This window comes from Coptis chinensis, chromosome 9 (genome assembly GCF_015680905.1).
Source record: "Coptis chinensis isolate HL-2020 chromosome 9, ASM1568090v1, whole genome shotgun sequence".
NCBI lineage: Eukaryota > Viridiplantae > Streptophyta > Magnoliopsida > Ranunculales > Ranunculaceae > Coptis > Coptis chinensis.
In genome coordinates this window covers 18,777,542-18,805,363 of record NC_141464.1, presented here as the reverse complement: position 1 = coordinate 18,805,363, position 27,822 = coordinate 18,777,542, and the positions used below count along the sequence as shown (strand labels likewise).

Below are 27,822 nucleotides of genomic sequence, written 5' to 3'. Positions count from 1 at the left end.
CTTTATGATCCAATCAACAAGAAGGTAATCCGAAGTCGAGATGTTGTGTTCTTAGAAAACCAAACAATAGCAGACTTTGAGAATGGTGAGAAGTTAGAAGTTTTCATTGATGATCTTGTTGATTTAGAACCAAAAGTTCCTATTGTGGAACGTGTAGAAGGCATTGAGAATGCAGACAATAATGGGTTTGAAGCTCATGATGATGATCCTATTGCTCATAATGGGATAGAATCTATTGAGATAGAAGATGCAAATGAAGTGCATGAACCACCACCTGAGCAAGCAGAAGTGCATCCTCCTGATCCACAAAAAGATGTGGTAGGGAGATCTGAGAGAGAGAGACAAGCTTCAACCAGGTATCCACCACATACGTATGTTTTACAATCTCATGGTAAAAAACCTATGTACTATCAAGAGGCTCTTGAAGGTACAGACAAAGAGAAGTGGTTGAAAGTCATACAAGATGAGATGGGTTCTTTGCATAAGAATCACACTTATGACTTAGTTAAGAAATCAGAAGGAAGAAAAGTTCTCAAGAATAAGTGGATCTTCAAAGTCAAGCATGAGGAGAGTAATCTACATCCAAGGCACAAAACTCGTCTTGTTGTGAAAGGATTCGGTCAAAGGAAAGGTATTGACTTTGATGAAATTTTCTTCCTATAGTTAAGATGACTTTTATCAGGGTGGTATTGGGTTTGGCCGCAAGTATGAACCTAGAGGTTGAGCAACTAGATGTCAAGACAACTTTTCTTCATGGAGATCTTGAGGAAGATGTCTACATGGACCAGCCAGAGGGTTTTGACGTCAAAGGCAAGGAGCACCTGGTATGCAAACTGAGAAAGAGTTTGTATGGGTTGAAGCAGGCACCGAGACAGTGACACATAAAGTTTGAGTCCTTTATGGTGAAGCATTGCTACAAAAAGTCCGCTTCCGATCATTGTGTGTTTGTTCAAAAAATTTCTAGATGGGGATTTCATAGTGCTCTTATTGTATGTGGATGATATGTTGATAGTTGGCCAAAACATAAACAAGATATCCAAGCTGAAGAAAGACTTGAGTAAGTCCTTTGAGATGAAGGATTTAGGTCAAACAAAGCAGATACTTGGTATGTGGATCACTCGTGACAGAAAGAGTAGGAAGTTGTGGCTTTCTCAAGAAAGCTACATTGAGAAGGTGTTGAAGAGATTCAACATGGAACAAGCAAAACCAGTCAGTTGTCCGCTTGGTGGCCAAATCTGCATGACCAAAAATAAGTGTCCAAAGGGTGAGTATAAGTAGAAATAAAATGCAAAAGATTCCTTATGTATCTGTAGTAGGCAGCTTGATGTATGCAATAGTGTGTACAAGATCGGATATTGCTTTTGCCGTTGGTGTTGTAAGCCGATTTCTGTCAAATCCGGGTAAAGAGCATTAGGAAGGTATTAAGTGGATATTAAGATATCTCAAGGGCACTTTCAAAGTGTGTTTGTGTTTTGGTGGGAGTAAGACCTTGCTTGAAGGCTACACAGATGCATATATGGCAGGTGATGTTGACTCGATGAAATCAACTTCCGGTTATCTGTTTACTTTTGCAGGGGGAGCAGTTTCTTGGTAATCGAAGTTGCAAAAGTGTGTTGCCCTCTCTATGTATTGAGAATCATCTATTACAAGTGCGGTGAAAACAAACAATTTTATTAAAGAAAGAAAGAAACATTTGTTTTTGGTTTTTTGGTTTTTATGTCCCTAAATTACTATGACAGAAAAATATAAACTATAAAACTACTAAGAAAAATCACTATGACGAAAGTGTTCCTCCCAATAGAAGGTGATTGAAATTAAGTGATTCTAATTGAGAACTTACATGGGGTTTGACTTTCCCTAGATTGTGCACTTCCTTGTTTTGGAAGAAAGCGAATCTAGTGAAGAGGACTAGCTCTATTGCTAGATAATCTAGCCTCCTCTCCTCATATCTAGTTAGACCTATTTGGTAGCTATTCCAACCAGTGAGAAAGACGAAGCTCGAAACAATTATAAATCCCCCATAGAAGGAAAAAGTTTTCGAAATCAAGGGCTCTAACTGCTAACCATCCCACGAAATGACATGCCTATCGAAGACGAGACATGCTAAACAGCCATGAGAGACAACTATAAGACACCTTCACTCAATCCCCATCTCCCTCTGCTTTGTTTCACATACCTTCTTTGTAAAAGAAAGACTACTCAGCGACAAAGGTGAAGATTGAAAGAAAAATACTTATGTATAGATAGAAAACGTAAAAACATAAAACAGGTAAATGAAAATAAAGACAGGAATTGTAAATGACAGGAATAGAAAAGCTATTCTAAAAAGAAGCGTAAAATAAAGAAAAAAAATTATATACTTGCTCCATAGTGGTACACTACTCAAATGGCGAGTAAAATTGCTAACATGGAATGCACAAGACATACAGTGGACTCAAGGCTCCGACACTTACAACCACACCCTTGAAGTGGAGAGGTTCGATTACCTTATTGATGTATTCCCTTAAAGCAAAAGATGGAATGGAATAGGAAAAGAATACAACGCAAAGGAGGATTGAATGATCGTAGATGGGATGATTAAGAAAGAGTTTTTAGCGCTCCAACTTCGTTCACGTTACTTGTTGCTTTAAAGGTTATGTTTGTTGGTTTAGGGTTTGGAATAACTTGTCCTAGGAACACACCTTTCTGGGTTTTATCTTAGGCTAACAAGTTTAGAGATTGTTGCATAGATGCTAGAATTTGGGTTTGTTGTTGCATGACAGATAACATTATTTCAGTGGGCTTATCTGTTTGGACACTAGTTGATGGTGTAGTGGGAACTAGGTCTCTTTGGTTGTTGATAGGTGGGTTTTGGTAGTTCTAGTTAAAATAGGATGGAACCAATACTCTGTTATGATTGTTATAGGCACCTTGTCCTTATCTATGTCTGAATGTATTTGGTGGTTTATTGAAACCTAGAGGTGGTTGGTTTTGTGGAATGCTCGTCTATGCGAAGTTTAGATGTTGTCTCGATGGTGCATTTGGTATATTGAAAGCGCGTTTGGTATATTGAAAGCGATGATAGGTTTGTGATCAAGGGATAGGTGGCATCTATATGATTTAAGCTTCGACATAAATTGCATGGTGAGGTATTTATGTTCATGACAGGATAAGGGGTTTGGTCTTTTTGTTTGGTTGTGAGGGCATCTATCTTTCTTATGAGGGTTTCAATTAAGTTTTTGATTTCTGGATTTGATTTCACCTAAAAAATACCACTAGCCTTAGATGTACTGGATTGGGCTATTCTAGAATTGTTTATATCGTCCCAATGGGTACTCTTTTCTACTTGGTTTTCAAGAAAGGTTAAGACTTCGGTTGAGCCTCTATCCAAAAAATTACCATTACTCATGATGTAAAGGGTTACTTTGTGTTATAGGAGAAGACCTTTGAAGAAATATTGGACAAGAGTGGATTTTTCTAGTTTATGGTGATGACATGAATGGAAAAGGTCAAAGAATCTATCCCATGCTTCAGAAAATGTCTCACTCGGATTCTTTCTGAATAATAGTATCTTACTTCTAATCTATTATATTTTCTCCGATGGAAAGTACTTCTTCATGAAGGAGAACACAACCTTTTCCCATGTATCGAAAGAATCGGGTTTCTGAGAAAGAAGCCAAACGTGACTCTTACCAGCTAAAGTGAAAGGAAACACTCGTAGCTTAACCTGATCGTCGGTGACGCCCAGATGGTGGAAAGTATTACATACTTCATGTATCCGGCGTAGATGCTCGTACCATAACTTGTGTTCTAACCAGTGGAAGATGGGTAGAAGATTAATTAAACACGTTCAGTGGAATGTGAAAATCGCTTGTGAGAGGTGTGAGTCGTATACAAGATGGAGGTCCATCTTGCAACGGTGTGTAGAAGTTGGAGAGATGCTCTTCATCTTGCACTACTTCGTTATCTATCTTAGTAGATGGAGGACTAGAAACAGAAGATTGTCGATGATGACGTGCTCTCTTACGTGCATTTGACAAGCTTTTTTTTTGTGTTTATGAGGGTATATGGATGACGTAGATAGATGATGTAGATGGATGATGGTCGTTGAACAAAATATAAGCGTATCAAAACCTAATTATCCCTCAATAAGTAAAGGATGAGTAGGGTATCGTTCCACTTTTAAGTGTCTGTTATGTGAAGGACAGGACTGGAAGGGGATTTGAGGGATTAAAAACTATGATTGTAGATATTTTAGATTCTAATGCTAAACTAAACTAAACTATTGAGAATTTATAAGAGAGGGAATTCAAGAGATTAGAATCTATCAATACTTTTGATCTATGACCATCTACTTCATGGTTATTCTTACAAGTAGACTACAATTAGGCAATCGAGCAAGTGCCGATGCCCTCTTGGACGAAACATCGTTAACAATTAATTCTACTTAAGGTTGTTCCTATGTTTATGCTATTAATATATTCTTTCCTTTTATGTAAGCTCGGGCAGCCATTCAATGTATTACCGAAAGCAACATCAATGAGTACTTCCTAATAGAATGGCCATTCAATGAATCACCACTTAAGGCAAACACAAAGAATACTTCCCCTAGGCAGCCACTCCCTGAGCTACCCCTTCTAAGGCAACACAAAGAATACTTCCCTAACTCTAAAGAACTATACTACTAGAAGAAAAGTAAAGAACACTAGCATGATATTAATATTGCAAAACATAAACCCTATTCTATACTTTCATCCCCTGGTGTGGGCAATGGAACTAATAACTAAAAACATAAAGAACTAACCTGATTGAAGAACACCATGAAATAGAAGAATCATTAAACCTTAAGCACCGGCTTCATATCCTCCCTTGGAGGAGAAGATTAGCCTTCCATAAAGAAGGAAGAACACGAAGAACGAGAAAAAGAAGAGTCAAAGAACATAAGACTAGAAAGACTAATTTATTAAGACTCGGCTAGTTAAAACCGAATCTTTTATTATTAATCTCTCTCTGCCTCAAGTTATGGAGAAAAGAATATAAGTGAATTGGCAAGTTACATGAGGCACTTAGGTCCTCTATTTATAAGGGTTACAATGAGTTCTAGAAGCATTCCAAACCGCCATTTGTTTCCTAATACAAATCAACTTCTTTCAGAGTCCAACTTCATCTCCAAAACTGAGAAGGAATTGGCTACAATGTCGGTTCATGCATCTGGACGCAGGATCCTTGCATCTCAGACGCGATCATTGCGTCTAGACACACGATCCTTGCGTCCCAGACGCAGAAGTCTATTTTCCCTCTTTTGCTCTATCCTTCTATTATCTTTTGTGGGCTTTCGTCCAAGCAACAAATCCTTTTGCCTTGGGCTTCCAAATAGGCTTTAAAATAGGTCCAAGTCGCATCTTTAATAGCTTCAATTCCTTGGCCTTCTCCATGATTGTCCACGGGCTTCCCATGTGATCCTTAATGCTTTGAATTGCTCTGTTTTACCCATTTTTCTCTAATATTCCACCAAACTCTCTTTTTCACCTGTAGAATCATAAAACATAACTTACAAACACTATTAAACCACTAAGGTGGCTAAACAAGAGGCATAATCGAGGGTTAAATTGCACTTTTTGAGCACTTATCAATGTGAGTAAGTTTTATTCTTGCTAATACCAGTAGTGCCTGAACGCAGTATCATGAACTTTTTGCAAGACCACAAAACTATCATAATATGCACAAATGATGCAAAGTATGCTCAAGAAAATGAAATTCATTTTTATAAGTATGGCATTTTGAAAACTTTTCTTTGGTTTATAATTTACTATGCCTTGTTCAAGGGAACAATTGGGCGCGAGACTAGGATGGCTCTACTACACGCCTCAGAAGAGTAGGTGGTCACTTCACCAGGTGGTGTACTACAAAGAATCTCACTCACGATAAATCTGGGGGAGGGGAGTGAAGAAGATAGTTGGTCCACCAAAATCTGGTAATTGATTACTCTAAATCCTCGTAACTATATTTTTGTCCTTTTCTCGAGGAGTGTGACTACTTTGGGCTATAGTTGATTGATTTTAATTCATTTTTTTTTCTAGGGCTTCAAGAATCAAGCAACATCTAATTTACCTACATTGGGGAATGACTTCCCAATGGTGGTTATGTGGCTCGGGTTCAGCCTTATGCGTGAATGTAAATTGCAATGCGGAAATTAAATTTCAAACAATCATGTAAGCATGCTTGAACTCACAAGATATCCTCTTACGTGGGCTTTGAGGAGGTTTAGAAGTTACCTTTCAAGCCTTGCTTACACGTTGCTTGAGGAGAAGGCGACTTCGGTTGGCGGGTGATCGGAGAATCAGGCCCAACCTTTCGAGCTTTACCTTGTTTTAAGTTACAATAATGGTCCACTTAAAAAGCCCACAAATTGGATTTTTGATAATTAAACAACTTTGCCTTCAAGGGCCCAAAATATTAAAATAAACTAATACTATAATACTATAATAGATTAACTAGTTTAGATTGATTATCTAGATTAACAATAGTTAAATAAACTTGGAATGTTGATTACCAAGTTGATTCAAAGTGTGCAAGTGATGATTCACCACTTGCCTCACGCACTTGAACTTTCCAAGGCAATGAAAACTTTAATATCTTGGTAAGTTTACAACTTCAACCAAGTTCAACTCATGTTCATCCACAAAAATCAATCAAAAACCATTTTTCCTAATTTTTTTCCGTTTGTCTTTTTATCTCTAACTATTACAAACAAGATCCACTGATTTATCCTACTTTATTACAAAATCTAGGTTTAGAGTTCAACTACACATAAAAAATCAACTGGAACTGGAAAAAACTGGACACGCGAGGGTGGAGGTGCTTGGGCGGTCTCCTGCTGGCTAGGGCGCGTTCGCTCATCCAATTCCGGTGAACTTTCGTCGGTTTTTGGCTACAGCTTCAGCTCCTTTCCAGCTTGTTGATCCCATACCCTGATTTGTAAAAAAGTAAGTCAGTAATGAAAAACAACGAAATAAAACAACAAAAATTAAAAAAAGAAGAAGAAAAGAAATGGAAAGGTGAGAATAGTGCTTCCTCCTTAGATGCTCAACCAAGCACTCTTGCTCCTTCAATCCATGGTGGGGACGCTATTTGAAGTAGACTAGTTTAGAGTATCTTAAAGTTAGTTTTTGTTGTGGTTGATCCTAGATTGTTTAGAGTTTGAATGATGGGAGCTTGGAGGAAGAAGGTAGACTCTTAGTTTAGGACTTGTTTAGTTTTTAGTTTATGAATGAAGAATATTGAAAGATTAAGTTGATGAAGATTGAAATAACTCACAACATTGAAAGAAAATGATTGAAATGATAGATTTAAACAAGAACAACAAAAGAAAATGGATTGGTTGATTGAAATAAAGCAAAATAATATGATTGAAATGAAAAGAAATGAAGAACAATAAAGTAAAAGACTTGAAAAAGTAAAATACTATAAATTAAATCCTACATGATACTAGATAAAGTATAGGTGCATTCTCTCTCCCTAACTTTTAGATTATATTCCTCTATTTTATGTCTTTTAAAGGTTTGCCCTTCTTCATTACATTTGAGACACCTCACACTTCACTTTATGCTTTTGCTTTTTCCTTTTCCTTTTTGATTTCTTCTTGATCAAGATAGGTTTTAGAGAATGCCATTTTTTGAGATAATGACCTCCATCTTCGGTCTTCTGAGTTGAGGATTTTGACCCTTGACTTTGACCTTTGACCTTTGACTTTGACCATTGACTTTGACTTTTTTCAACACTTTTTCATAGCAGCTTCTTGTTTTCATAATAAATGAGATTAAGGTTCCTTTTAGTGCTAAGACGCAACTTTCATGAAAAGTGGTCTGAATTTCTCTGTAACCTGAACAAGGTATTAAAAGCTATTAGTTGTATTTTTATTAAACGTAAGAATGGCTGTAATGTAGTAATATAAGGGTAATAAAATGCACATTTGGAAACTGATCATACTATATATCCTTTATTTTCATTCCATACTTTGGGGACAAAGCATGATTCTATTTGGGGGTGGTATAGATACATGTTGTAAATGTTTAGTCACATATTAGGTTGTATATTAAATATTATTTGTCGTATAAAAATTAGAAATGTTAAAAATCATAAATATAGTTTATACTATGTACTTAGTGATAATGGTATTGTTCCCTTCTCCATGATGATATTAGTCTAAAAATCTCACGTAGTAATTGAATTAAGATTTAATTTTTGAAACTTATATTAATATGTAGGTAATAGTCATTGCATCTTTTCACGAACAACTTGCATGAGCATCTATGATTGTGCTTGGTAGTATTTTTCTAAGACCTTGGTTAGAGTACTTAATATATATCCTATGAGCATCTAGACTAAAAGCCTCATAAGAGTGAAATATCTGAGTAATGACACAAGGAAGAAGTCAAATCCGAGTAGAGAAATCACACATCCACTTGCCTGATCACCATACCATATCCTAAGCGAGAATTTAGGCCCTCTTTGGATCGATATAGCCAGAAATTCTAACCTAAGTATATTTTCTGCTAGTCGCCCTACTGAGCATTTTCATTAGCCTTTTCACAAACCATAAATCATTTACCCAAAAAAAAAAAAATCAGGCTACCTATATGGATAAGTCTGAGAAATAAGATGAGTGAAGAAAAGTGATGAGAAAAACCTATGTAAACAAAAATTAGCTAGTTGCTTCAAAAGAAAAAGAAATAGAAAAAAAGAAAAGAGAAAGAAAGTTTCCATCCAATAAAAAGAAAAATAAAAATAGAAATAAAATAAAAAGTTAGAACACCAAAAAACAGAATCAAGGAGTCAAAAGCCAAAACAAAGGGGCAAAGGATGGAAACAAAATTCAGAAGCAAAGTAAGAACAAAGTTTTCTCTAGTTACATATTTTGAAGACCCTATTATCTTAGTTTTGCCTTTTTGAATATCCATTTTCTTCTTTCTTTAACCAACACCTATGCCATGTATAACTTAATAAAGACCTCTAACTCAATCAGGAATAGGTTGATGTGAAATTAAGTGGTAGATGTGTTTGATCGACCTCAACTTCTTTGGATTGCCATTGAGAATGTGAGGAAATGTGTTCCCACTGCACACTGGAGTTAGCAAACTTGAGTGGAAAAATCCGAGTGTTGTGTCTTAACGCATTCCTTGTGAGAACCTACTTAAGGCATGCCACCCAAAAGTTTCAGAAATGGATCTGCCATTACATTTCATAGCATAGTTCATTGTATAGTTGTTTATCTTAAGATAATTTGATTATTATGTATGTATTAGATAATTTGATTATTATGTATGTATTAATTTAGGAGTTAGATTGATGATCCTTATTTAAATTCTAGTAAGATGTATAGATTGTGAGATAAATTAGGGGACAATTACTTTTATTTCTTAGTCATTGTAGTATAAATGAAGTTTGTGAGAATCTTCTCTGGAAAACTCTCACGAGGCTATAACTTGTCCAGTAGGGAATTTTTAGTGGTTTAAGGCCTTATTGCATACGGTCAATGCAATCGCACTTTGCGGAACGAGATTAGTTAGGACTACATTTTTGGCCACTTGTTTGTTTTTATTTCTCATCTTTACTTGAGGACAAACAAAATGGTATTTGGGGGTGGTGTGATAAGCACCTAAAAGTATAGTTTAAACCCCTTAATAATATTACATTTAGGCCAATTATATTTATATCAAATAATAGTTAGTACTGTTTACATATTTTTGTGTATTTCAGGTGTTGAAGATGTTTATGTGCTTAAAGACGCCATTTTTCATAGAAAATGAGTCAAGATGATTGCAAGAAGAGTTCTATATTTAAAGCCCAAGAATCAAGAAGAAAAAACATTTTCAAGCCAGTCAAAGCTGGGAAGTCAAAGTCAATTCGGGTAGAAAAAGAACAGAAAAGTCAATAGAACTTCAAATGGGCGTATCTTTAGACTCGGGCATTGGAATTGGACCTATTGTATGTCAAAACGACCGGCTCAGAACCAGCTTTCCAATGAACCTGGATTTGACCCAATCAGAGCTGTAAAAGGGGACGAAAAAAGCACTGATGTAATTTCTAGATATAGTGGCCCCTTTAGACTTAATCTAATGGACTTTAGGCTCACATTAGAGGCCAAAGTCCCTTTTTTTGGCCCATGCATGAAAATATAACCTTAACCCTCTCTTATATAAAGAGGATTAAGGCTAAACATAACTTATCTACTCCCTCTTTAGTTTAGTTATAATTAGGGCTCTTCTCTCCCCCCTTTATTTAGTGTATAGGTTAATGTAGTTTAGGGTTAAGTTTATTCTTGTAGCCTCCATTAAAACCTTCAATAAAAAGCTTTAGTTCTTTAATTCAATTCTTGTCTCTACTTTATTATGTTTTTCTTTTATTTCTTTAGTATAATAAATACGATGACACAAGGCAAAACATCCATTATAGAGGGTTTATGAAGCCACGCGAGAATGATAGCTAATTAGTATGGTTGTTGTTTTGTATTAGCGTTTCAAGTTTGATTCTTATGATTGTTTAGAGATAAAAATAAAAAAAGTTGAATTAGAGTTTAGAGAAACCATCAAAGAGATTTGTGGTAGAGCTAAAATCTCATGCTAGTGAAGCCATGATCAGAGATGACTTGGTATTCACTAGGGATCAAGAAATTCGATTCGATGACTAAACTAATAGCCAATCGAATCGTGTGGTGGATTACCCCTCTCTATATCCTTCTCTCATCACTTTAAATCACTGTTTTAGTATTATAATTTACTATTTTCATGGCCAAAGATTACTCTCATTAGTGAATAGGTTTAATTAGTCTAAATTCGTGTCAAGTACGCCCAAACAAGAGTGGATAAAAAACGATTACTCCTATATAAAAACTATTTTAGAGAGTACTATTATTGATTGATATGCATGATTTAGTACTGTAGAAACACTGTTTTTACACTATTAAAACTTAGTTATCATTTAGTCCATTAGAGTCTAGGTTAGTTAGTTACGTAATTTAATTGTGTTATTAAATTATTTCATGAACCCCCGTCTCCAAAATTGTTTGGGGGTGGTATATTTAATTTTAATACATTGTACGTTCATGTATTAAAATTGCATGTATAAATATCAAAATATATAACCCATGGGCCTTGTTGATTTAATTGGGATGCATAATATAATTAGGTACATTAATTTCGTGAAATTTCACTAATTCGCTGAATTTCGGAAGCTAATCATATAGGAGCCACGATATGCGCATGTTTGATTTGTGAACTTATGGTATTATTTTATTTATGTTATAGTCCACTTATGTCCCAAACACTATTTATTATTTCATGTTATTCCCATAACGGGTGGAACTCATATAGGAGTTGTGTATATTTTTATTTCTTTATATTAGTATAGATTAACCTTCTTTTTTAGGTGCTCCCATTTACAGGCACGTTTTTATGGTACTCTCTATCCTTTATTTTCATTCCATACTTTGGGGACAAAGCATGATTCTATTTGGGGGTGGTATAGAAACATGTTGTAAATGTTTAAGCACATATTAGGTTGTATATTACGTATTATTTGTCGTATAAAATTAGAAAAATATAAAAATCATAAAAATAGTTTATACTATGCACTTAGTGATAATGGTATTGTTCCCTTCTCCATAATGATATTAGTCTAGAACTCTCACGTAGTACTTGAATTAGGATTTAATTTTTGAAACTTAGATTAATATGTAGGTAATAGTCATTGTCTCTTTTCATTAACATCTTGCGTGATAGTATTTTTCTGAGACCTAGGTTAGACTACTTAATACGTATCCTGTGAGCACCTAGCCTAAAAAGCTTTATAAGAGTGAAATATCTGAGTGATGACACAAGGGAGTAGTCAAATCTGAGTAGAGAAATCACACATCCACTTGCTCGATCACCATACCATATCCTAAGTGAGAATTTAGGCAGTCTTTGGATCGATATAGCCATAAATTCTGACCTAAGTATATTTTCCGCAAGTCGCCCCACAGAGCCTTTCATTAGCCTTTTCACAAACCACAAATCCTTACGCAATAAAACAAAATAAAAAATAAAATCAGCCTACCTATCTAGATAAGTTTGAGAAATAGGATGAGTGAAGAAAAAATAAGATAAAAACCTGTGTAAACAAAAATTAGTTAGTTGCGTCAAAACAAAAAGAAAAGAAAAGAAAAGAAAGTTTCCGTCCAAAGAATAGAAAAATAAAATAGTAATAAAATAAAAAGTTAGAACTCCAAAAATATAATCAAAGGAGTCAAAAGCTAAAACAAAAGGGCTGAGGATGGAAACAAAGTGTAGAAGCAAAGTAAGAATAACGTTTTCTGTAGTTATATATTTTGAAGACCATATTATCTTAGACTTGTCTTTTTTAATATCCATTTCCTTCATTCTATAACCAACACCTATGCCTCGTACCTTTTAATAAAGAAATCTAGTTCAATCAGGAATATTTTGGTGTGATAGCAAGTGGTAAGTATGTTTGATCGACCTCAACTTCCATGGATTGTTATTAAGATTGCAAGGAAATGTGTGCCCACTACACACTGGAGTTAGCAAACATGAGTGGAAAAATCAGAGTGTTATGTGTCTTGACACATTCCTTGTGAGAACCTACTTAAAGATGTTATTCCAAAAGTTTCAGAAATGGATTTGCCATTGTATTTCATTGTATAGTTGTTTATCTTAAGATGATTTGATTAATATGCATGTATTAATTTAGGAGTTAGATTGATGATCCTTGTTTAAATGCTAGTGAGATGTATAGATTATGAGATAAAATTAGGGGACAATTACTTTTATTTCTTAGTCGTTGTAGTATAAATGAAGTTTGTGAGTATCTTCTCTGGAAAACTCTAATGAGCCTATAACTCGTCCACTAGGGAATTCCTAGTACTTTAAGGTTTTATTACATATGGTCAATGCAATCGCACTCTACGAAACGAGATTAGTTAGGACCACATTTTTGGCCACTTATCTGTTTTTATTTCTCATCTTTGCTTAAGGACAAACAAAATGTTGTTTGGGGGTGGTGTGATAAGCATCTAAAAGTGTAGTTTAAACCCTTTAATAGTATTACAATTAGGCCAATTATGTTTATAATTAATAAGAGTTAGTATTGCTTACTTGTTTTTGTGTATTTCAGGTCTTGAAGCTATTTATGTGCTTAAAGATGCCATTTTGCATGGAAAACGAGTCAAGATGATTGCTAGAAGAGTTCTATGTTTAAAGCCTAAGAATCAAGAAGAAAAAGCCTTTTCAAACCTAGTCAAAGTCAATACGGGTAGAAAAATGACAAAAAACCATCAGAACTTCAAAAGGGCGTATCATTGGACTCGGATCTCGGAATTGTGCTTACTTTATGTTAAAACGACGGTCTCGAAATAGGTTTTCCAATGGACCCAGACTTTCCCAAATCAGAGGTGTAAAGGTGGATGAAAAGGGCACGAAAATAATTTCTAGCAGAATTAGCCCTTTTAGACTTAACCTAATGGACTTTGGGCTCATATTAGAGGCTCAAAGTCTAGCCTCCAGGCCTATGCACAAAAATGTAACCCTAATCCTCTCCTATAGAAAGAGGATTAAACCTAAGCTTTTTACTTGGCTACCCCTCATTAGTTTTGTTTTAATTAGGTCTCTCTCTCTCTCTCTCTCTTCATTTCTTTAGTTTAATATAGTTTACTTCAGAGTTAGGGTTTGTAGCCTCCATTAAAACCTCTTAATAAAAGCTTAGTTTTTCAATTCAATTCAATTCTCTCTATTTTAACGTCTTTAGTTTATTGTTTTAGTTTAATTAGTCCAATAAATCAAAGCTAACTTCCATTAGAGGGAAGTTAATGAAGCTTTATGAGGACTTGATTTGTTTAGCATATATTTGATGATTAGGGTTTAAAGTTTGGATTTTTCTTGACTTAGAGATAAGAAGAGAAAATTCTAAACTAGAGGATTGTGAGTTTTGCCATGAGAATGGAAAACAAACCTTCCTCTCATGCTAATTTGATTATGACTAGAGATGGTATAATTGAATTAGGGATAATAAAAGTCTAAGATTTATATTTAAGTTTTTTGTGAGAATATAAAGATTAGGGTTTCCCAACAATCTATTCCAACAGTTCTAGGAATTGAAATGTAGATTTAATTCTCTCTCTAATTTCCATCATATTTGATTCACATCATTATATTGTTAATTAATTATTTAGTCTTAAGATCAACTTTGTAGAATAATCATATTAGTAGATTTCACATCATAATCATTTCTCTCACGTGTTCTTCCCTTATATTTAATCTAGTTGAATTCTATTTATGTCTTGGTAGTTTAAGAGTGGAATGAAATCCGTGCTTTATTTTATTGCGAATTTATGTTGAGAGTATGAAATAAAATTGATAACATAAGAATGGTAATATTACTTGTTAGTGTTCTTAGCATTAATTGTTATCACTTAACTGTTTTTATGTTTATCACGCAACACTGAACTGTCCATTGGAATCCGGCAGCCACACTCTTGAATCTTGTATTGAAGCATCTAGCACATGCAAGTGATCCAAGTCGATTCCAGCTTGCAGAAAAACATCTTGAACAGGAATTGGTATTTTCCACTCACCGTCTCTTTTTATGCTCCCACACGTACTTTCTTTTTTATACTTCTAAAACAAGAGTTCATTTCGCTCACGGATAATCCTATATTTTTTGGAAAGATTATTTTTTATGCTCCCACACGTACCTTCATTTTTGCACTCCTAACACTAGAGTTTGCTTCGGCTATAGATAATCATATATTTTTTGGATAGATTCTTTTTCATGCTCCCACATGTACCTTATTTTTTACACTTCTGACACTAGAATTTGCTTCGCTTATGGATAATTATATGCTTTTTAGATAGATTACACTACACCATAACAGGCTATTTGCAACGGCAAAAAAGCGTTGCTAATAATTTTCGCAACGCTTTTTAAGCGTTGCAAATATGGCGTCGGTAAAGTGTTGGAAATATTTGCAATGCTTAAAAAGCGTTGCAAACAGAAATTCAAAGCGTAAAGCGTTGCAAATAGAAATTTCCAACGCTTATTATAACTATTTCGTACACATATTTAAAACCTTTTGAACGGTTTTTTATTTCACAAACGCTTTTTAAGCGTTGGTAATTTGTTAAAATTTTTACCAACGGTTTGTAACCGTTGCAAAGTTGTTAGTTAATTTAAAAAAAAATAATTTAAAATTCGTTTGTAACGGTTATAAACCGTTGCTGATGGGTTGCTAATAAAAAAAAATAATTTCTCATATTTTGTAGCGAGACCAGCTAAACCAATTTGGTGGTATAACTAAGACTTTTATGACCGACAACACGACACATATATCATCATACCCTATACATTTACAACTACACTTCTAGACTAACATATTCTGTAGAGTAATCGCAACTTTGAGAGTAGAACAAAAGAAGGATTCAAACAGTTGTACTGCTACCACAATAATCCTAAATGAACATTTTGTATGATAAAGCTAACTATCCATCCAGCTGAATTAACCATAAAGCCAAAAACACAATTATTCCTAGTGGAAGGAATAGTATACTACGGCCTATCCTACCCGAATAACACGTATTTCAAGATGACACTACTAAGATACTTTATACTAACAACTAGAGTATCCCATGCAATTTTTCACTCATTCTGAAATATTCACTACAGAATGTAAGAAATTTAACAGTTGTTCAAAAACAATAAAACAAAACATCTCCAAACACCAAAACCGATAACTTCACTTGCACTAAAAAAACATACTTTACCATTTAAACCAATAAAAACTCTTCATATTTCATCAAAAGACATCAAATTTCTCAAGCCCACTTGATAAAACAATCTAAAAAACAATAAAGAGTACAAAAAAAAAAAAGGTTTACCAAAGTGTGAGTAGGAATCAAAGTAGTAATCAGCACTAGTCTTATCACTACCAATAAGAGCTGATGCTGCTCCTTCATCTGTATTAGAAGCTTCTTCAAATTCTTCATCTTCAATACTCATGTTTGTTACTTATTGTAAACCAGTGAGCATAACAAGCATGTAGTATAGACAAACAACGTGGTATTGCATGGATTTATTGTAAACGATCGATTCTAAAGCACACAAATCGTTGCTAATATTCTCGTTTTAATAATATATAACAAGTTTGAAACGCTAAAACCACAAACTAATATTGGGGGAACCCTATGTACAGATAGAAATATTTTCCCAATCAATTAAAATATTTAGGATGTCATCTTTGTCGACTTTACCTAGATAAGTATTTCCTTTCCATCCCGTAGCACTGTACCTGCATATGATTACAAATGCATGGTGTAGTCAGCATCGGCGAGGATAATAATCTACTATATTACTAGAAAGATTTTACTAGAAAATTGTTTTCTTCTACAAGAGCAAACAAAGTGGACTTGCATTAAATAAATTCTTGGAAGAAATTACAGAAACACAAAAAGGTTTCCTTTTCCTGCAACTTATGGCAAACCAAACACTGGTAATAGGATAACTTAGACCATGTCAAGGATTCTAACGCACCAAGAACCAGGCTCCAACAGTTTCCAAGTTGAAATATTAACGTAACTAAAACCGATTGGATACACTATGCTTCAACAAAATGACCAAAACAGAAACTAATATGGTCTAGCCATGTAGTTGCTAAACAAGCACCTTCCTTGTAATAACTTAATCGCCAAGGACTTAGACGAGAACCTAGAAACTAATCGAAAACTTCATGTCCATTGCCAAAAACACCCAAGTCACAAAATAATCAAAACTATTGCATCAAAAAAAATAATTTACGAATCGATATTTGGAACCACCACAAGTAGTGTAATACAATCCCCGTGTTGAATAACATGAGTCAAAGCCCAAACCAAAGCAGTTCTGGAATCTCCTTCATAGTTAAAAACTTCGGTGGCTGTAATAAATTTTTTTAGGGTGCGCTCATTACTGTAACGGAAGGTGCCCGAAAGTACCAAGTAATAAATGAGTAACCCGATCGGTGTATCGTCAACCAACAAGTTATCTAGGCAACGTGGCTTACATTATATTGGTTCGTGAACTGGGACTCGGGAGACTCGAAAATACTGGACCGGTACAATGCAACCCGTTGAAGTCTTTTCATAATAATTTCATCACTCCACGGTTTTCAAGTTGATCGAAAAACAAATAAAAGCAGGTTTTAATAACAACAAAGAAAAGAAGATGTTCCTCTCCCAATAAACCCAACCCGAAAACTCCCTCTCATTTCTCTCACTCACACTATAATCACACCCAAGTTTTTTAACGAACACGGACCAAAAACAATAACCAACGCCGCATCTAATAAAAGCAATTTATTAATTTCATCAACTTGCAGGTTGCTTAACCGCTATAAAAAAGCTTGTTGGCAGAATTGAGTTTGTACAGAGAATAGAGAATACTAGCAATCGGCTAGTTTTACCGATTCAGATTTCCGTTACTCGTTCTCAACGGTTGAAAACAATCCCCAGGTTGAACAACATGAGTCAAAGCCCAAACCGAAGCAGTTCTCGGAATCTCCTTCATAGAGGCCTTAACAGCAACAACCACCTTCTCCGCCTTCCCTCTCTTCTGTTGTATACTCATCTCAAAAAATTATGAATTACTTCTAATCATGACTTTTACTAGAGACTGAACCAAGAATGCCCAAGATATATGTAGAATATATGAATATAACCAGTGTATTTTGAGCTCAGGAATGATGATAACTAGGATTTGATATAATTTGCTTACCGTTCCAACTCCGCATCTCACATAGATGACACTCTTGTCTTGGATCTTGCCTACACGAAAATGACGGCCTGTCACAACCAAATTTATATCATGTATAATGACCAAACTGTATCTCAAATGTTTGGAATTGGCTGATACACAGAATAGTACCTACAAGACTAGATTAAAATCTCTAATATAATACCAAAATGAAAAGTCATGGTCATAGCAAAGAGTCCTACCAGATAAATCAATGAATGGATAACTTGGGTGTGGTTGAAATGCCTTGGTAGCAAAGAATGCCTTTTCTTCAGGTGGATAAACTGTGATGAGACCAACTTCACGGTTCACCTCTCGCACCTTCCTCAATGATACCTACCTGGATACAGGAATAGCCAAGACATAACCATCAATAGTCTGACAAATCTGCCCAGTTTGACGGTCACGCTTTAACTATATATAACGGGCAAACTCACTGATATATGAAGTAGAAAGAAAGATATGAAAAGTATATCAAGTGGAGTTCATGTAGTTGCAATAAAGGAAGTACATACTCGAGATCCTTAGAGCTGATAACTCGGTGTTGGGACTACTTGTTTATTTCACGATGGAGTTCTTAAGAGCCCTTTTCGACTATCATAATCGCGATCATGCAAACTTCGGCTCGGCCTCCTCAATAAACTGAAATGAAAACAGAGGATGTTCATCAATGAGTAATCGTTAACACACAAGATTTATTTAGATCACACAATTATAGGTGTTCGATTACGCTTTCGGCTCCCCATGAAGAACAATTGTTGCTATCCTACCGATGGACATCAACCAACGTAGCATAACCAGAGCCCGTCCACCACTCTCCTCCTCCTTTATCCGGGCTTGGGACCGGCGGTGCAAAGACTTTCATTATTTTGCCTTTGGGCGGAGTTAAAAACGGGGTTGTTATCTTTTCAACCTGCAAAAAAAAAAAAAAACTTTCATAATATAACATTTTTATAAACCATCTAGCCATCATACCATCATAACAAGCTATAGTGCACAAGTTCGTTATGTCATTCTTACATCTTGCAAAAGGCTCGTACCATTACTTACAAAAAACATACTCAAAAAACCAAAATAGAAAAAAGTTTGCATATCCCACACAATAGATTACTCATACTGCAACCTTGATTCAAGCCAAATCAAAGGCCCCCCTTCAACAAAATCACTAAGGTCCGAGCAGCCAAATTGAGGTCCATCATAAATAGGAGCATTGGGAACCAAGACTTCCTGGATGTAGATCTTTTTCTCCCCTCCAAGGATGACTCTGCCATGGCAAATATTAGCGGTGGTAGTCATAACATATCCCCTAGCAACTGGAACACCATCTCTACCTAATAGGATAACCTTTAAGAGGTGGACTCAACGTTTCAGCAGGAGGGTTTGCCGGAGGGTTCGCTGGAGGGTTTGCAGGAGGGTTCGCAGGAGGGTTCACAGATTCAAACATATTCATTAAATTTTGTTGAGACAAACGGCGAACTGAGTTAGAACCAGCATCAGTTCCGGGTGTTGTATCCCCACGCGGCAGTTGACTATTCGACATTCCATTGTTGGTTACAAGCTTAAGCATATCCTGAAAAAATGAAAAACAAAACTAAGATTTATATATATAATGAAAGCAATAAGTTTTATATTTAAGGCAAACTCACCATCAACACACCCTCAACTCTAGCTATGGAGAACTTCATCTAACTCATTTCACCCTTAAATTCAGAATTTGATGAAGACCTTGCTTGTGCTAACATCACCTTCCAATAATACTTATGCGTTTTAATTGCCGTAGAGAGGTTAGAGCTGATTCCACGAGTCCTATTCCTTTTGTCCGCTCCTAAAACTTCGGTCAATCCGTCATTATCAAAATCAAGATGAGTTGCACTGCCCTCTCCACTTGAAGTTGCATTTTTTCTTTTTTTTTGAACAGCCTCCACCAATTCCTATAGTGTTTTCCATGGAAATTAGTTCAAAACTAACAAGTTAGTACACACTTAAGGTAAATCAGTCGAGAAAATATTGTCTATAATAACAAAATAACGAACTAACAACATCCTGCACACTAGTACGTGCATCATTTACAAAGGGAAATACTATGCCAAAGACTTAACAAAATTATAGTGGGAACTCAAGTGAAATGCAAACTCACATAACGGGCTCGAGCACTCTCCAAAATAGTTCCATTACGACGTTCATGTCCTGCTTTCCAACTGTCTACCCGTCCATGTATCTTGTCAGGATTTTGTTTATTCTACATGTACATTGGTAAATAATTGTTAGCATATCGTGATCAAAATTTAAAAGTTTATGGAAAGACACCTACCATTTTATGCAACATGTTGGCATACGTATCCCGCCCAAGTGTATGTCGAGAATCATTCAGTTTTATATTCTCACCATTCTTCGCTTTTCTTGCCATCACTTCAGGAGTGTTCTCATATAGTACAAACCATTTCCCAATGATTTGGATCAATGCCATCTGGGCATGTGGCGATTTGTTCTTCCAAGGTCTCAAACTTATTCAATATATCTTTTCTCAAGACCCATTTTCCATATCTAAACTTAGTACAAAAGTTTTTTTTTCTGCATGTGAACGAGCTAGTGCTTGGTCGACATTTGTAACTTCAAATTCACGCTGTAAAACACAAGTTATATAGTAATGTGAATGAAGCTAGAACTCAAAATGTCTAGTATGCATTAAAAAAAAAAATCAGAGGTAAACCTTACCATTAAGGCATTCCAAACCTTATCCTTGAAGTCAGGATGTACAAGCCTCCAATCAGTGTAACTAACTGGGATACGAGCTCGAATGAGACTACCAGCACGAGTATTCCATCTAGAGGCATTATCACCAACGACAACACCATCAATATCAATCAATACAGGTAACTTCCTAACATTTTCTTATTCTTGCATGTCGCCTGAAGGCTGAGATGCCTGTGAAACTAAAGTAGAAGGCTGTGATGCATGTGAGGCATAACCAGAAGGTTGAGATGCACTAGGCTGTGGTTGACCTGATACCATTTCAAATGAAATCCTAACATATATTGCAAAATAGTCTATTAGTAGTCTAGTACTGAAAAATATAATCATGAAAGGTGAGAAAGAAGAATAAATAAAAGTATATAAACAATTCAATCCAAAAAAAAGTATTTCATTACCTTATCACACATACCACCAATTTAATAAACCCCAGAGAGATACATAACAAACAAAATGAATAATAATAATAATATACACAATAAGCATACATATTAAGACTGGAAACTTTAAAGCAAAAAATTGTATCATAGTTTGGAAACTAAAACAATTACAATCAGGTTAAGCACTTCATCAAAGGCTTCAAATTAGGTTGGTCCTCAAGGGTATATTGGAAAATAGTTGGTACATCTAGTGAGTCAACTCCACACGTCAATCGCCTAGGTGAATGGATGACTACTGACCAATTAGGATTTTTCAAGTCCTTCGAGTAAAACACTTGACTAGCTTCGGAAGCGAGAATGACCGGCTCATCAAAGTACTGATCAACACTTTTCATCTTATTAAGATTGACCAACACCAAATTAGAGTCTGGACAAAGCTTGCAGCCATTGGTCTTGTCCTCCACTCTCACCCAATTGCAATAAAAGACTACTTGTTGAAAGTTTGTATAGTCCAGCTCTAATATTTGTTCAATAACCCCATACCACTTCGTCGATGCATCTACTGGATTTTTGTCTTTCCTACTTGACGTAAATGAAGTGATTGCCTCCATGCAAACACCACTATCTTGTGTGGCAACTGTTTCGTCATGCGACCTAGTAGAAAAGATAAAACCATTGATGCGGTACTTTCTATACATTTTAGCTTGGTGCAATGGTCCTTCAACTAATCGCCATAAGTCACTCTTGGTGTCATTTGCAGCCAATAACTGTAAAAAGACGGTAGTTAGAAAGCTAATATTACTAACTTCAGATTTCCTATTTAACTAATGGATGAATTAAACAATACCTTGTTATATAACCATACAATGAAATCTGTTTGTATCGCGCCGACTTTGCAACCCCTTTTCCTCTACCACGAGATTGTAAGGAGCGGTATTCACTACAAATCATTCATGCAATTACGCATGAGTATTTTCATGTAGAGTACTAGAGTGGGTTTAGAAACCAAATGTGTCAAAAAAAAACACACCTGTAGTAATCATCAAGCTTTTCGATGTCTAGTCGAAACAAGACCCATCTACGTATTTGAATCCATTGTTTAATACTTAAGGTCACAGTCTTACCATCAAGCAAAGGCCCTTCATCACTATACTCGCCATCTTCATCCAGAAAGGCCACACGCTTCGATTTATGATTTCCATCCCGCAAATTGGGCATATACTCCATAGCATACCTAATCGATTTCGAAACAATATACGACTCTGCAATGGACCCTTCAACATATCGTTTATTGCTGGGAATATTTTTACACTCTTTCATCACCCTATAAGAATAAGAAATTTAAGTATACACTTTCAATTTTTAAAATCCAATTATAGAAAAAGCTAGAGAAGATATTAAGGTAAAAGTAATTTACATACCGTTCAAATGGAAACATCCACCTTTGATGCACAGTTCCACAAAGTAGTGCTTCATCAGCCAAATGCACCATGAGGTGGATGCTGATATCAAAAAACGATGGTGGAAAATATTTTTCAAGCACGCACAATGCTTCTGCAACCATGTACTTGGCCTCTTGGATATGTTGCCGGACTAAGACTTTAGAGCACAACAAGTTGAAGAATAAGCTTATCTGATGAATAGCTCTTCGCAGGTCACGATGTTTAGGAAAAGCATGTTGAAGCAATACAGGTAGCAAATAACACATAATGACATGATAGTCATGTGATTTCATTACGAGCAAACCAGGTGGATTTAAAGTGATAATGTTGCTCATATTTGATGAGAAACCAGAAGGAAGCTTCAAGTCCTTCCAAATTTTGCAGAAATTTAACTTCTCACCTTTAGCTAAGACAAATGGAGCCTTCGGTTTTATTGGTTTCCCTGTGACTGGGTCTGATTGCATCCACTGACCACTGTGAATTCACATCTTCCACATATCTATCTTCAAGACCCATCTGTATCCTTTTACTTGTCTTTCTTGTCTAGGATGTAATTTAGTAGATGTTCCGCAATATTTTTCTCAGTATGCATCACATCAACAACATGTCGGGATTTATGAGTAGGCCAATAGGGCATATCCCAAAAAATAGACCTTTTATACCAAGCCTCTGTAACTTGAACATCTTCATCATCTACACTATCATCCAAATTCACATAAGATGTGCTTCTTTTGCTACCAGTTGGGATTTTACCCGGCTTATACTTGATATGACTCACCTGCTGCATAACTTTTTCTCCACTTAACATTAGTGGAGCAATGTTCAACTCTTCAGTCTTAAGTCCCAAGTATTTGCCTGACCTAAACGGGTGACCCAACGAAAGAAAGGGGCGATAGTTTGTGTAAACAATCTTCTTTGCATGCTCAAGATATATCGATTGAGTGTTATCTGAACAAATCGGACATGCTTTGTAACCATGTGTTATACAGCCCGCTAAGTTTCCAAAAGCAGGAAAATCATGAATACCCCACATTAGCATAGCTCTCAAGGTAAAATGATATTTTTTATTCATGTCATAAGCCAGCACCCCTTCCTTCCACAAATGTTCCAACTCCTCATACAATGGCTGAAGAAAAATGTCGATATCTTGACCCGGTGCCTTCCGCCCAGGTATCAGCAAACACATCATTTGGAACTCTGGTTTCATACATAAAGAAAGGGGGAGATTATAAGGTACCAAGTAAACAGGCCAACAACTGTAGCTAGTGGATTGTATTCCACGGGGATTGAAACCATCAGTTGCAATTCCAAGCCAAACATTACGCCCTTCCTGAGCAAAATCAGGCCAACTCTTTTTACATGTTTTCCACTGCATTGAGTTGATGGGATGTCGCATATGATCCCAAGAAGGTGTAGCTCGGTCGTGCCATGTCATTTCGTTCGCTATCCATGGGATAGTGTACAACCTCTTGAGCCTTGGAATCAAGGGAAAATGTCTCAAAACTTTATTCGGCTCTTTTGTTTCTTTCTTACCCATCTTTCCTTCTTTCACTTTGTATCTTGGTGCTTTATACTGACGACATTCCGTTAACTTAGCATCATCTTTCCAGTATAACATACAATTGTTCTCACATGCATCGATACTTGTAGCTTTCATTCCTAGATCTTTCAGCATTGCTTTCATTACAGGGTACTTTGATGGCAAAGTGATTCCTTCTGGGAACCATATCCTCAAAAGGGACAAAAGTGCAGACACACTAGTTCCTGACCAACCATATTTCTTCTTCAAGTTATGAAGGTCAACAACTATTGAAAGTGTAGTAACGGGAGCCTCACATGAAGGGTATAACTTTTGTTCTGCCATTTTCTTGTATTCGTTGTACCTCTTCCCCAAATCACGTTCAAGAACAGGTGGTGGTTCAAAATCCTCCATATGATTTTCTTCATCCTCATTCAAATCACCTGCAACTACTTCATGCACTCCATAAGAAGCATCAACAAAATTGCCCATCCCAAGCCTTTCGGCCTTAGTGTTTTCTTCTTCAATCAATGGCTCCACCACCGGATCCGTACATGGGTTCTCACCATAGAAAACCCATACACGATAATTCTTATCTATCCCATACTTAATCAAATGTCTAGAGATTGTACCAAACACAAAGCTTTTTCCATTTCGACATTCTCTGCAAGGACAAGGACACGTGGTCGAGCCGCGGTTGTTCACAGTCGCAAATTGAATGAAATCAGCCACCCCTTGTTTGTACACATCTCCAAATCTGTCCAATTCATTCATCCACTCTTTCTGAATTGGCCGAGACATTCTGCAAAATTAGACGTGGGGGGTTGAACAAGCACATTGTGTAATCTATTGATTTGATACAACATAATGCACAATCAAACCTTGAATATAGACACAGGGTACTAAGGCTTTTGTGTAAGTCGTTGAATCCTAAACTCGACTTCAACTACATCAAAAGTAAGCTCTAAGTCGGTCCAGCGCAGCGGGCCTAGGTAGCAAGCAGCACTAGTATTCTTGAATTCTAGCTAAGTCTATGATATTAAAAGAATAGCTATAAATAGAATTAACAAATAATATTAACAAAGAAAAATTGATTTAATCTGCCATAATATTGGGCTATACTACCACCTTAGGCAGGCACCGCCGTCGAACCCTCAGTCGACATATCTTTATCTAAGCAACCACATATACTTCATCATTGTTTCACCACTGAACATAAGAAAACTTCAAACAACAGCAGCTATCAATACTCAGTCGACGTCAAATTGTGTACCGATGAAAAACTTGAAGAGTCCGTAAACCTAGCATGCTTCATTTTCTAACAACAATGCTACATATACAATTACTTCACCTGTTTCTAACTTGTTATGTAGATAATCTGAAAATAAATTTTCTTCCCCTACATGACTACATGACACTTTTATTGAAAAAAGAGACCCTGATGCATCAAATAGCTTTCAATGAAAATATATACTCTCTACACAAACCATATACACATTTCCCAGTATGTAAATTCCAAACAAAGCAATCACGGCATACTGCAGTTAGTACTATTTAACTTAACCATCCTAATCAAGCTCTATGAAATGCAATTTTATCTTATCAATTTCAATGAAAAGTTTATCAAATCAAACAATAACCCATATGCATATATAATCTTTATAAATCAAAGACATAATAACCCTTAAACAACTAAACATACCCCCTAGATTCTCTTTCTAGTAACAGGGCACTAGGCTAGTAGGCTAGTAGGTAGATATAGTGGCGAGGCTGAGACATACTATACACATGCTAAATGGAGCAAACCTCGTATTATAAAATAAATTGAAAGGTCTTGTAATAAATGCAGTAGCCTGGAACAGGCAACAGATAATAGAAGGTAGCAATGGATTATTATTATTCACCGCTTCACTTGTTACGCATTCTCTTAGAGTCTACATTGATATCTTCTTTATCTTATTTGAACCAACTCTAGCTACTACACCGGAAATTATTCTTGGCACTGATAGTGGCCAACTCTATGAGATTGCTGTTGATGAGAAGGATAAGAAAGAGAAGTATGTCAAGTTTTTGTTTGAGCTAACTGAACTCTCGGAAGCATTCATAGATTTGCAGGTATATTCAAGTATTCAAAATGTTTTTATTTTCATCCATATGGTTCATTAATCTTCTATTTTTTCAGATGGAAATAGCAGCTATTGGTAATTCGACGCGGTACTATGTCATGGTCATTACTCCTACGCCTTTATTCCTTCAGCGGCATTGGGATGTTAGATGTATCTACATATCTTATCTTGAATGTTCTTAGTCTCTTTAGGCATAAAAAGATTATGCCTTATCTAGTAGGCTAGTAGAGATTTATTGAAGAAGAATGGGTATTGAAAGCCTTATCATTTTGTGGTTCAAGTGTGATACTTGCTCGGTCTTATATAGAGTGAAATATCGATTATAATATTCATTTAAGTGAGCGGAGACCACATTGTAATTCAAGTAAAGCAATGTAATGCCAACACCGACTGATCAAATCCTTTCTTCTTGGCGATTCTAGAAAAGTGAGCGTAAAACTGTTAAGAGAGCGGTTATCGGGAGAGAAGCCTAGCAAGTCAAAGGCATATACAGATTTCCGCTAGTATTCTAAATAACATACTAGAATAAATGCCAACAAATCAAACCTAATCTACATATTCGAAAGCACCACGAGAGAAATTATCATATCAAAACCGAAGGCCACAACTAGTAGCCGGGATAACCTTTGAAAAACTCTTAACTAGTTTATGTTTTTTCACAATCGCGATTCGATCCATTCGATTGAATTTTCAGATTTAGATTTAGATTTAGAATTTTCAAATTACTACGGCCATAGTTTGCCTCAAAATTCTCAAAATTTTGATATAGTGATATAGTAACAGTCTGAATATAATTCTCAAAATTAGCAAGTATCTCCTGAAATAGCATAAGAGAAACTCAAACGTTGGATTTTGATAGTGTCTTAATATGCTTGATTGTTGTCCTAATTAACAGCAGATGATCCAACAAATCAGACTCCGAAGGTGTGGCCTCAACATAACTGCACATTACATAAGTCATTAAGACAAAAATGCATTCAATTTGTAAACAAACTAAATTTTAAAATCAAATTCTAACCTAAAAGCTTTCCGTAGTTCCTCCCAGGACTTTCCCGCTATCTCTAGATTCTTCTTTACAAAATGGAGACAGTGCAAGGTAATAAAGATTGTCCTGACAGCTTGTTTGTAAGCATACCTAAAGATGCCTAAAGATATTTGGTATCAAAATTTAGTATATGTTTTTGATAATACTGATATTTGGTATTATCAAAGATTATTACCTCAAACTGCAAGAAATGGATTGTGTCAAAACGGACTTCCAAACTCCTTGTTTTCTTCTTCTTCTTCTTCTTCTTTCTTTGATTGACTGTTTACTGAATCTGAAAATTAGGTTTTGAGGAGTGCGAAAATAATGCGGCGGTGAGAGAGAGAGAGGAGAGAAAAAAAAAAGTTATGTTTTATATTTTGATTTTTTTCATTTCGCAAAATTTTTAAGTTTGTAACACTTCTCCAACGCTTTTTAAGCGTTAGCAATTAATTCCGGAAATTCACCCAAATAAAGCAACGCTTTACAACATTGCCAACGCTTATTTAACGTTGGAAACTTACTAACGCTAAATAAGCGTTGCAAATCAAAAAAGGTGCGTGTTGCAAATATCCTATTATGGTGTAGTGTTAGAAAGCATTCTTATCTTATTTATATTTATTAGTACAACATAATTATTGAGAAAAAAAGTTGGTAGTACATACAACATATTGAAATTTAAGGAAATATCAAATATTGACCCCCAAATTTCATAAGGTATTGTCGATATTTCAATCATACAGTGGTAGGTGTTGGAATTTGGAGTAGATGCATTATGTGAATG

General features: G+C 35.7%; 1 protein-coding gene, 1 long non-coding RNA gene and 1 other non-coding gene across 3 annotated transcripts; 1 reads left to right on the top strand and 2 right to left on the bottom strand.

Moving 5' to 3' along the window:
* The first annotated feature begins 3,458 nt into the window (after window positions 1-3,458).
* Window positions 3,459-3,564, top strand: LOC147475107 (small nucleolar RNA R71). The gene has a single exon (XR_015209944.1). It is a non-coding gene; the product is annotated as a small nucleolar RNA R71 (small nucleolar RNA).
* Window positions 3,565-19,933: 16,369 nt separating this feature from the next.
* LOC147475106 (uncharacterized) lies at window positions 19,934-20,667 on the bottom strand. Its single transcript, XR_015209586.1, has 3 exons — window positions 20,512-20,667; window positions 20,108-20,419; window positions 19,934-20,035 (listed from the first exon to the last, which is right to left on the bottom strand). It is a non-coding gene; the product is annotated as an uncharacterized LOC147475106 (long non-coding RNA).
* A 2,228-nt stretch (window positions 20,668-22,895) lies between these two features.
* On the bottom strand, window positions 22,896-24,689 carry LOC147475105 (uncharacterized). Its single transcript, XM_086585269.1, has one exon. The coding sequence runs from the start codon at window positions 24,687-24,689 to the stop codon at window positions 22,896-22,898; it is 1,794 nt and encodes a 597-aa protein (XP_086441395.1).
* Window positions 24,690-27,822: the final 3,133 nt, after the last annotated feature.

Coding starts and splice junctions, on each gene's coding strand:
- LOC147475105 (XM_086585269.1), bottom strand. CDS start 24,689: ATGTCTCGGCCAATTCAGAAAGAGTGGATGAATGAATTGGACAGATTT.